Source organism: Paramisgurnus dabryanus, chromosome 16 (assembly GCF_030506205.2).
Source record: "Paramisgurnus dabryanus chromosome 16, PD_genome_1.1, whole genome shotgun sequence".
Lineage (NCBI taxonomy): Eukaryota > Metazoa > Chordata > Actinopteri > Cypriniformes > Cobitidae > Paramisgurnus > Paramisgurnus dabryanus.
Window position 1 is genome coordinate 21,762,324 of NC_133352.1, and position 12,434 is coordinate 21,774,757.

General features: G+C 37.6%; 1 protein-coding gene across 1 annotated transcript in view; it reads right to left on the reverse strand.

The window, feature by feature from the left end:
• Nucleotides 1–523: 523 nt before the first annotated feature.
• pdgfc (platelet derived growth factor c) overlaps nucleotides 524–12,434 on the reverse strand; it is a 46,236-nt gene continuing 34,325 nt past the window's right edge. Inside the window, exons 3-6 of the mRNA XM_065272544.1 lie at nucleotides 11,832–12,012; nucleotides 4,002–4,206; nucleotides 2,075–2,295; nucleotides 524–1,995 (exon numbers count right to left, since the gene is read on the reverse strand). Coding sequence (XP_065128616.1) covers nucleotides 1,882–1,995; nucleotides 2,075–2,295; nucleotides 4,002–4,206; nucleotides 11,832–12,012 — 721 coding nt within the window. The 3' untranslated portion in view covers nucleotides 524–1,881. The remainder of the gene's footprint in view (nucleotides 1,996–2,074; nucleotides 2,296–4,001; nucleotides 4,207–11,831; nucleotides 12,013–12,434) is intronic.

Genomic DNA, 12,434 nt, shown 5'->3' on the forward strand with positions numbered 1-12,434 from the left:
TCTTTCTCGACAATTGTAAACACTGGGGCGAAGTTTCGCATACATCATCTTTACCTCTTGACGTGATGACGTATTATGTGAGATCGTGCTGGTGCATCACAGTACCGGAGACAGACGAGAAGTTGTGGTTTAAAAGTGCATATTTTTTATTTTTCTTGCCAAAAATGACAATCGTTTCGCTAGATAAGACCCTAATGCCTCTTTGGGATCGTTTAGAGTCCCTTGAAACTGCAATTTAAATTTTTTTATTTTAAAGTGTTGGGGTCCATTGAAGTTCATTAAAATAAGAAAAATCCTTGATTGTTTTCCTCAAAAAAATATATTTTCTTCGTAATTGAACAAAGAAAGACATCAAAATTTTGGATGACATGGTGGTGGGTAAATTATCTGGATTTCATTTTTTAAGAAAATGGACTAATCCTTTAATCTAAACCCTATCTGGGAAACTGTCTGAGCGTAACATTTTAAGGCATTATTAAGTAACACAATTAAGAAAAAGTAACATTTTTAAGTGAGACAGACAGCAGTTTGATGTGTTTTAATGCATCTTTTATATCTGAAAGGTTGATGTCAGGTTGCAGTTTATAACTTGTGTGTCACTTGGAAAACCCACAAAAAGTTTGATAATCATTTAAATGGTAAGAGCAACAGAGTACTGGCAGTTCTATGTCCCTTTAAATTCTAAAAAGTCTATGTACATGAACATCTAACATTCCTTAATCCAAAACAATGCTTTATTACGTATATCAAACAAGTGGAATTGAAAAGTATAAATGTCTCCACAAAAGAGTGCCTAATACTGCAACAAAATACTACTGTGATTATGAAAGCGGAAAAAGATTCTAACAAAACTGTCCAAAAATTCAGTACCAAAAATTGTAATAATGTAGAAAAAAGTCCAAAAAACAGAACTTTAAATGTATTTACACAAGATTCACTTTTGCATTTTTATAGTTTAATAGTGTGAATGAAGCCATTCTCACAAGAGTCTATAGTTCGTTTCAAACAGTAAAAGATGAGCAAAAAGATTTCCGCTGTTCAATCATTTCATTTTGAAAAGTAGCAAAATGACATGCTCATCTTCCCTGAATGACTCTTTACAATCTATTAATGAAAATCTGGCTTTCAATTCAGTGATAAGAAGACAGTGGAGAGCTGGTCTATTCAAGAAATTCATGTCTTTGGGATATCCTATAAAAGACAGTGTCCAAACCACCACAAAATTGTCCTCCTTTGAAAGTGGATGCACGATGTTACAGCTAGGGTCCTTTGATATTTTCTGTGATGAAAAATAAGCCCAAAAACTATTCAAGAAAACATCTGTTGCCAAATGTGCTTGCTCCTCAAGTAACACATCTTTAGGAAACACATGAGTCCCTTTGGAGTAACAGTAATTCATAGTTTAGTTTGGCTTTTTCTCATTTTCTCTCTCTTCCTTTTATTCACTTACTCATCCAAACCAAAATCACTCAACTCACTTCAGGCCATCTAGTTATCCTGGAATCCAAGATATAAATTTTAAGATCATCTCTTCCGCATTCTCATTTCCTAAACCTGGATTGGTCTGTGCATGTGCGCACACACACACTTATACAGTACATTATATGCAAACCTGCACACACAGAAGTAAGGACTGTGTCCAATTATCCTCCAAATATTCCATGCTATCATGAGGCCAGTGGAAACTTCATGGGTTAATTCTTGATGGATTTGGAGCCCGAAGAGAATGGAACTATAGGCTTAGATGAGTCAAGATAAGATCTCCAAACCTGGGTTTCATTAGTTTGCAACATCAGGGTAAAAACGCTCACTTTGCCAGAAAAAAATTCCCTGGGTGAAGCAAAGTCTGTTGGGGGGCCAGTGTATTTTCCTAGGACTGGTTTAGTCGGAGTCATTTTTACACACACAGCTACACTCCTCGTGGTGCTCCAAGAGGACGTCTGTCAGAGTTTTTTGCAGCCCGCGACCCCCTGTCCTGTGTTTTAGCATTAAAACCTGCGAAAGAAAAGATTATAAAGCTTTCAAACAAATCACACCTTTCGCACACACAGATAAGAGGCTCTTAGTGTTATACCTCATGGTATTTCTTGGCCACCTTGGTGGGCGAGCACTGGCAATCATAGCAGCGATGAGAGCAGCAGGCACAGTTTCCCCCGCAGCGCTTCACCAGCAGGCAACTGGGCCAAAAGATCGCGTCTGTCTTTTTCAGCTCTTCGCGCAGTGAGACGGAAAAATTTCGTGGAGTGCAACTGTACATCTGTACTTCCTCTCGAAGCAGGTTTAGATCCACCACTCCTACACGAGCACAAATAGATGTGGCTTTCAAATGCATTCCAAAAATAGTGTTCCTCTCATCAGTGAAATTACAGACCAAAACGTTTGCTTGCAAAGGGATTTTTATGTTTTTTCGTCAACAAAAGGAAACATGATAGGGAAAATACGCATTACGTTAATTATAATCAAACGACTTTAAAGGGACACACCACTTTTTTTAAATATGCTCATTTTCCAGCTCCCCTAGAGTTAAACATTAGATTTTTACAGTTTTGGAATCCATTCAGCTGATCTCTGGATTTGGTGGTATCACTTTTAGCAGAGCTTAGCATAATCTATTGAATCTGATTAGACCATTAGCATCGTGCTCAAAAATAACCAATGAGTTTCGATATTTTTCCTATTTAAAACTTGTCTCTTCTGTAGTTACATCATGTACTAAGACTGAAGAAAAATTAAAAGTTGTGATTTTCTAACTGTGCGTTCACACCAGCCGCGGAAGAGGCGTAAAATACGCATGTACCGCGTCAAGTTTGCCGCTTGAACATTTGAGTTCACTCGCTTCATCCGCGCGTGAAATTCTAGTCATTCGAGAAATTCACGCAGAAATTCGCGTCATGGGAGGGGCTTCTGTGACTCCGCAGAGACTCCGCCACTCTGCTCGCTTCCTGTAATCACATCACTACTACAGCAAGGTTCTGATTGGTTAACGCAGCATGGAAATTCGCCGAAGTTCAGATTTTTCAACTCGCGCATTTCAAACGGCAACGCTCAATTTGCACGGATCGCGTGGACCACGCCGAAGGATAATAATCCGCGTGTAATCGCATCTTTGCATTGACTTAACATGTAAATCACAAGCGCTTGCCGCCTCTACCGCGGTTGGTGTAAATGCAGCATAAGCCGATATGGCTAGGAACTACACTCTCATATTTGCATAGCAATCACGGACTTACGCAGCGCCTGAAAATAGTCCCCTTGGTAACTTTCAATAGCAGGGGACTATATTCGGGCAGTGCGTAATATCATTGCGCCCCCTGCAGCCATGGTACGGCAGCAAAGTCCTTGATTATCACCCCCGAAAGAGAGTATAGTTCCTAGCCATATCTGCCTAGAAAATCTCAACTTTTAATTTTCTGTCAAACCTTCGTACACAATGTAATTACAGAAGAGTCAAGTTTTAAAAAGAAAAAAAATCATTTTAGCTTGATGCTAATGGTCTAATCAGATTCAATGGATTGTGCTAAGCTATACTAAAAGTGTTACCGCCAGACCCGGAGATCAGCTGAATGGATTTCAAAACTGTATGGGAGCTGGAAAATGACACTTCAAAAAAAGTGAAGTGCCCCTTTAAATCGCTATAGACTAAAGCTTATGGATGATTAATTCAAACAAATTTAAAAAGTTTAAATGAATACAAAAATATATATTTAAATACCTGTGTATATGTGTTTAAAGTTTGGTTAAAGCACATTTTCTTTTTCACTATTGTTAAATGTAATTTTTCATGTATTTCATATATTTTAAATATATGCCATTTTAGTTTTGGACATTGTTATCCAAAGCAACTTGTAGAGCATTTATTTTGTAGTGTGCTCCCTGGAATCGAACCCATGACCTTTTGAGCTACACTGTAAACAATGACGAAATAAAAAGCACTTTAAAAAAGACCAGAAACTTTGACTAAAACAAATGTGTTAAAATGATTCTGAACACATGATCTTTACCTCTTTTCTTTTGGTGGAAGAAAGACTTGCCCACCACCTGCCAAGTAGGCTTGTAAAGGTCCTCCATGTCCACCTGCCAGCGCTCTGGCTCCAAGTATTTCATCACCTCCTCCATTGTACTGAAAGTAGATACAGCCTCATTCAAAGCATCAACACTCTGCATCCATGAAAGAACCTGCGCAGCTGCCTCAGGCTCCTGTTGTTTCTGAAAACACAAAATATAAACATGAAAACAGGGATATAAAGACAGAATATTAAGTCTCTGCCTAATATGTAATAATTTAATAATCTAATATTATATTCATTTAATATAAATTAGCAATTGTTTTAATGTATTCTTTGACACTTTATCCACAAGATCAATTAACCATCCTGTAAAAACCTTCACCCTGTTTGAACTCTACTGTGTGCCAGGACATCAACAATGATACCCGTGGTGTTGGGCAACCTGCAGGAAATCATAATTCTATACAAGGTTCAACTCTACTCCAATGCCTCAGGTCCTGCGGGATCTGTCAACATGTCCTTTATCCAGCTGCTTAATTCAGGAATACTAACATAATCCCCCTATGAGTGACACGTCCAATAGCGCACTCCAAAATCAGGTTACAGGTAGGGAGCGAGTTGGCGCGGCAACCACCGTATAAAGGACATGATGTTAATGAAAGGTCGGATTTTTTACAACGATAACATATCGCTGCAATGAAGCAAGCAGTAAATAAGGTCACCATCAGAGCCTGAATAAAGTCACTGGTCTGAGACCACTACAGAAAAATGCTTGAATGTTGCATTCTGTTAGGGTAAAAACATGTTTTATTCAAAAATATATTTTCAGTAAAAAAAAATTGAGAGCAAAGCCACTGTAAAAATGCTAAATTAACATATATTTTATTAATTAATAATTATCACATGTATTTCATGCAAACTCCCAAAAATAAAGGTTCCTAAAAGGGTCTTTGTCAGGCTGTACGGTTCCCTAAAACATCCAGGTTCTGCTGCACAAAAGGTTCTTCTTACTGGAGAAAGGTCCTACAGATTATAAAAAATGAGAAAGAAATTGTTGTTTCAAGTCAAAAATTCTCAAATGTTTTTCGGCGTGCGGCCTCCCTTGTTTACGGTGCATTCCTTCATGTCCCACCAGAGAAAATTTATGACATAAAACTTTCTAAAACAAAACATTTTAATTAAACAAAACATTTTACATTATACAAAGTAATGCCGTTGGTTAGTAGCCTTTTTTTTCTTAGACTTAGTTACACAAAATTTAAGTTAAATTAAAGGTATTGCGGAGGATTTTCTTCTTCCGGGTGGATCATCAAGACTATTGGTCCTCCTAGTTGTCAATCAGGATTGTTGCGCAATTGCATTTTTTAAAAACGTGGAGAAGGCAGTACTTTTCTAAAATTCGCGAAAATCCTCCGCTACACCTTTAAATTCATGTATTTTATAAAATGTCAAAACCGAGGGCCCCTTGGCACTAGTGTTGTAGTTCTCGAGACCGGTCTCGGTCTCAAGACTGGTCTCAAGACCACTTTTTAACTCTTTCCCCGCCAGCATTTTTAAAAAAAGTTGCCAGCCAGCGCCAGCGTTTTTCATGATTTTCACAAAAGTTTAATGCCTTCCAGAAAATGTTCTTCTTTAAATATATAAACAAACAATATATCAGATGAAAGAACGGACCCTCTGCTTTCAAACAAAAAAATCCTACCTTCATTAGTTCACCTTGTGATCACCTCTCAAACATGGGTAGGTTTCTTCAAAAACACCCAATTTTGAGCAAAAAGCTGAGATAGTTCCATTTTTGGGAAGGACTTTTGATAGAGATCAGATGCAGAGCGATCTTTAAAACATATACGGAGTTCTTTCTCTTTCACGTGAGACACTACTTCCGGGTCGTATAGGTTGCGGAAGAGGTCCGCAACTTATACTTATACACCTGGTGGATAATAGCGGTATTGCGGAAAGGCGGAAAATCTCGTCATTGGCGGGGAAGCATTTTCTCTTAATTGACGAGATATCTCGTAAATGGCGGTGAAAGAGTTAAAGGTCTTAGGTCTCGTCTTGGAATCGACCGCATTTTTACTCGGTCTCATCTTGGTCTCAGACAAAGAGGACTCTGAATTTTATTTCAAGACCGGTCAAGACCACAACTGATGGCACACTGCAAAAAAAAATTTTCAAGAAAAAATTATTCTTAGTATTTTGTCTTGTTTTCAGTAAAAATATATAAAAATTCTTAAATTAAAATGCTTTTTCTTCATGAAGAAAAAGACCCAAGAAAATAAGTCTAGATTTAGAGCAAAAATATCAAATTTAAGTGATTTTGTGCCTAAAACTGCCAATGTGCTAAGCAAATTTTTCTCGAAATTTTCTTGAATTAAGTGTTTAAGAAACAGGTTAAAGATTTTTTTACTTACCCACATTTTACCTGACACATCTAAGTGTTTTAAAGCAGTGACTTGCACTGGTCTTGGTCTTGACTTGGTCTCGGCCTGTCTTGGTCTTGACCCTTTAAAGTCTTGGTCTTGTCTCGGCCTGTCTTGGTCTTGGTCTCGGTCATGACTTGGTCTCGGTTTAGGTGGTCTTGACTACAACGCTACTTGGCACAATCTCACGACACCCAGTTTGAGAACCACTGCTTTAGGGAACCAAAAATGTTTTTATTCTATAACGTTGCTGCTAAATATTTAAAAAAACTTAAGTGCATGATGTCAAATTTAAATGTATATAAGTAAGGGATAATCCACGGCTAGCCATGCATTAAAGGGTTTTAATGCACGACGTAGAGGCGAAGAACCACCCGACGCGTAGCGGAGGGTGGTTGTCTCTGCGAAGTGCATTAAAACCCTTTAATGCATGGCTAGCCGTGGATTATCCCGCTTATACCTTGGTTATTTGCCAAGTTAAAGCTGTAATTAATGTTAACAGTGTAATTTTTTAACAGACGGGTAAAAATTATGGTCATTTTCTTAAGTTAAGGCTCGCACTCCATCCGCTTTAAATAAAGTAGTGCTGAAATAAAACCTGAACACTTTAAAGAGAGACGCACTTATGTCTCTCTCTCTCTCTCTCTCTCTGCAAGAGTAACTGTGTTACTATGGTTACCAATGTTTATAGTAGCAGATTCATTTCTAACTGTAATCAAACTGACTGGAACTACCTGTGCATTAAATGGTTTTAATGCACACCTTCCAGCCAATCAGAATCGAGTATTTAAACAGACCATGGTATAAACATCTCTTAAAAAACAGACCGAACTCAAAATGTATTACCATCATAATACAACTTCTCCCAAAAAACCTGCACATGCAGTTGTCATTCATTACAGAAAACTGGCTTCCAGTTTTGGCTTTGGTCATCAGCGTTGAATGGAAACCATTAGCAGCTTGTGAATGTGAGGCTTCATGTCAATCTGTAAATTAAAGATCATATGAGCCCTGCTCTATGAAACCACAGCCAAGTGTCCCTAGTGAGGTGGATAAAAAAGAACTCGTGCACTTCGCTCATGAAACAAGACAGATTTTTATTCGACTTTGGCAAATACAATTTCTCAAAATCCAACACTGGCATTGAAAAAGAGGACTTGAAGTTATTTTATCAAAATAAGTTAACTTCCTAAGACTTTGGACATTCAAAGTCTACGTGGGTAAAATGTGTGATTAACCTGAATGTAAAACTTAAATGTAGAATATACAGATAGCAGCTTGCCCAATGCATTTACACTTACATCTATACATTTGGCAGACACTTTTTTCAAAGCGACTTACAGGTATACTTTTTATCAGTATTTTCACTTGGGGATCAAACCTATGACCTTTGCGTTGCTAACAAAATGATCTACCAATACAACAACAGGTACACAACACAATGCACCAATAAACATTTGTTATTCAAGTTGTGTCATAATAAAGGTAGAAACGCGGTCACTTGGACAGTACCCTTTCAAAAGGTACATCTTTGTACTTAAAGGGTCATATTGGTACCTCAAAAGGTACATATTGGTACATATCTGTACATAAATGATACATATTAGGACCTTTTCATTCATTTAATATGTGCAATTTCACGCGTTCGCATTAACATGTAATCAATAGGGTATGAGATTAAACATATTTGCCATCTTGTCGGATGGGAAGGGCGAGAGGCGTCTGTATTTTTTGCCCAAACCCAGAGTACTCTCCCCTCTTTAACTGGGATAGATGTACTAGTGAGAGCGAGGCGATGTGGTGGAGGAGGGATGCTGCAAAAACTGTCACAGGACAGAGATGACTATATATAGATACCTCTTCGTGCGGATTGGTTGGATTACATGACCATGCTCCTCCCGAACTTAGTTAAATAAACTTCATGTGTCACAACATGTAGAACATGCTGTATGTTTTTCTAACACAAGAAAAATAGCTTAGACTCAGATATAGACATAGGAGCACTGATTCAACGTCTGCCAGTAACGCATCAGCTCTGTAGAAAACCAAGATCTCGCTCAAAAATGTGTGAGTCACCCGTGTGAACATATTTTGGTCAAGACCATGCCAGGTGGCATGCCAATCATATATTTAGTTTAAAAAATGAGCAGGAGAAAAATGAAGTCAAGACTTTCCAAACATTTTGCTTTAAATCTTGAATAGACACTGTGTTTAAAATGACATCTCGTGTAATTCAATAATCGTTGTGGTACTCCTGAACAAATGCAGTGCTTTCCATTCACTTAGAGTAAAACATTCTGCTCATAGTTCTGTTAAACAAAACTGCCATCTACAATTACTTTAAAAACAAGTGCAACTACAACTACAAAAGGTTCTCACATGGAGTAGAAAGCAAAGGCATGTGCACACTGTTCACACTGCATGTAAACCACTTTCTTTTGAAGAGAAAAAGTGGTTTCAGATGGTTAAAAAAAACATGACCTGAACTTGCTTTGGCCTCCGCAACCGTCTCCCTACTGGGTCCAATGAAACCTGTTAAGTATGGCAAAAATCATCATTTATTTTTGTTCTGTACACTCTTTGGGTACTGTAATTGTACAAGGCCAGTAAAAATCATTAAGCAGATGAAATGAGGCACCTTTCAGTCAATTCAAATTGGAAAATGTCCTCCTGGTGCTAAAAGAAACAAGCATGTTCCTTTAAATAAAAAAAACTTTTATTTCCAGAGCTGGGTGCTGTTTTAATGACCTCTTTCCTTAAACTCTTACCGGTTTCCAAAATCTCTTCCTGAGCATCACAGCTGGGTCTTATTTTCCCCCTTCTCTTTGTGGAAGTGGTGAAGGGGAGTGATTGCTTGTTTAAACAGAAAGAGCAGGGCTGCCCCCATGGTCCTGGGTTTCCAGTAGCTGAGGTTGACCACAGAGAAACAGAATTCTGCTTTTCCAACATGGCGGTCCATTGCCATGGAATGCAAAACCAAGAGTCGGCCAAAACTTAAAGGTTCAGGGCGCTCATTTTTCTACATTTCATCATCAGAAAAACCTTCAACTAGAGAATCTGAAGCACACATTTTACTTGCATCAACACACTTCAAAGACGATGATTAAATAAACTGTTATTCTTAATAACCCTGAAGAGTTTTTTTAATGAGAAGTTTACTTGATTTGTGAAAAGTGAGTAGAAGGAAGACTACCTAAACAATAATGTTACACAACAGCCAATGCAATAACATTCGGTAATGTGCAGGTGCTAACCACACACACTTGAGTGAAAAACATTGATCTCTGTAAATGTCTGATCTTATCTACTTCATATGTTTGTGTTGTCAGGTTTACTTGAAAAATCTCTCATCTAGAGTTCTGCTTTTTGACATATGTTTTGTTAGTTACGTCATAGTGCACAAGACTGATCACTTATCTGTATGCTGGCAAACCTCTGTATGCTACTTAGTCATTTGTACAAGTCAGACAGATGATATATGAAAAGGTAAAAGCCAATGTTAAACCTGTCAAGAAGGAACTTGTTTTCTTCAACATACACAATACATTTCGACCTGAACCCAACACTACAAATAAGCATTGTTTTTTTGTAATACTGTCACAGCAAAATTAACAATGTTAACACTGCAAATGTGCATCATTGCACATCGACTCCAAAGCAGCCACGAGCCTAGCATACAAAAAACCAAACTCCAATTGTGTGAGTCAGGACTGGAGGAGGCTGGGGAAGCAGTGCTGGAATTGAAGGTTTGCTCGACATCCTCCTCCACAAACACTATAAATAGAGCTCCATTCAAACACACCTTCGCTGATGTGAGTTATAACCAAAGAAAGCCAAAACACACCTCCCTCCAGCAATAATAAAAACCACCACAGTGAATAAAGAGTACAGAATGTGCTCATTTAATGTGCTCATTTTATCCCACATAATAACATCCTTAATTTTGAATTTGAAAGAATTATGACATAAATCAAACATAAAATATCTAAATAATCAGAAGGGTACTAGTGCTATATTTCATGCTATTACTTAGATTTAATTTTCCATTATCAGAGTGTTGGCGATGATTTTGCAACCCTTCTGTTTTTGTTTTATTGTAGTTATGACAGTTACATTAAATAAAAACACAAGCCAGGATCAGAGAGAGGTTCACCAATTCCCAGCCGAGCACTGGCTCCAGCATTTTAACTATAAGGGGTATGAGATGAACTAAAAGGTGACCCTGGACCACAAAAGCAGTCATAAGCAGAACAGGTTTAATTTAATAGCTAACAATACATGATATGTATGGGTTAAAACAATAACTTTTTCTTTTAGACCAAAAATCATTGGCATATTAAATAAAGATCATGTTGCATGAAGTTATCTTGTAAATTTCCTACTGTAAATATATAAAAAAATATTTATCATTAGTAATATGTGTTGCTTCATTTGCATAACTTTTCTCAATATTTTTCTCACTTACTATTATTAAGACCCCCCCCCCTTAGTTCCAAATATTCAAATAGTTGTTTCTTTGCCAAATATTGTCCTAACCTAACAAACCATACATCAATGGAAAGCTTATTCATTCCTGACCCTTATGACCCCAGGTTCACAAATGATTAACTGAAAAATCAAATATGAAAGTGTCTAATGTGTTTTTCTTTGCATGCAATGATCCATGGTCACACTTGTCCTGTCTAATTTAGTATCTCACCACAATCTCTGAAATAAATTATGTTTGAACAGTAAAGATGCAACCTTGATTTTACAGAGGCAGATAAGCAAACCTTTGTTCAAATGAAAACAATAAGACCAATTTTCAATGTCGGGGCAAAGTGTTCAGACACGCTCTAAGGGCTCAATAAACAAATTTAGGGGAAAGTGGAGTTATAAAAGTTTGACAGGCATCACACATCAAAGCCAAGCATGACTATTAAATCATTTCAGGGGAATGATCCTTTTCAAATGTTCCATGTGATGCCTGTCAGGGTATAAATTAAAGGGAGGAAACTGAACCGTAGCCAAGGTGGAAAACACCGTCACCCACCCACTGTGGCTTTCACCACCACATGAAGTGAAGCATTAGGGAAAACGGAAGAATATGATTATTACTTCAAGTTTCTTAAATGACATTTAAGGTCGCCAGGTCATTTTAGAAGAGAAACAGTAATTACAGCTATCCTGCTAGGCTAGCTCGCTTTTAATGTTTGGGAACAGTGGAAACTATATTTTTTATAAAAGAGCGCACAGAATGATGCGTACTATTCACTGTAACCCAGAGTAATGTCAATCAGATCTTAATTTAATTCAGCAGAGGGCCATTATGACTCAAAACATTATTCACTGTTAAGCCACTGCACAAGTGTTTAAAATAGTTACACAATATTTTAGTTCCTACAGGGATTAAGTTGCTACTTACCTGTTGAAGTAAAGAATAACGGATGCAGAAACCTGGGTCCGATGGAAAATATTCATCAGAGACGAAGCGGATCAGGATCTGGTTACCCTTGGATACTTGTGGCCCTGGGGGCACTTGGGAATCACACCAACGCCCCAGTACCATCCCTCCGACAGGCTCCTCCACTTCCACATAATCATACCTATAACAACAGGTACACTGTATTAGCACAAGAGCTTAATGAATCACTAGCAATCGTGTAAAATGAAAGATAAAAAGTCACTGCATTTAAAGTTAGTGACAGCGCTAGCACTTTTAGCATAGCTTTGCACAATCATTGAATCTGATTAGACCATTAGCATTGCGCTAAATATAACCAAAGAGTTTCACTATTCTTCCTATTTAATACTTGACTCTTCTTTAGTTACATCGTGTAATAAGACCAACAGAAAATTTAAAATTGAGATTTTCTAGGCAGATATGGCTCGCCAGTACACAATGTAACTACAGGAGAGTCAAGTTTTAAATAGGAAAAATATTGAAACTCTTTGGTTATTTTTTAGCGTGATGCTAATGGTCTAATCAGATTCAATGGATTATGCTAAGCTATGCTAAAAGTGTTAG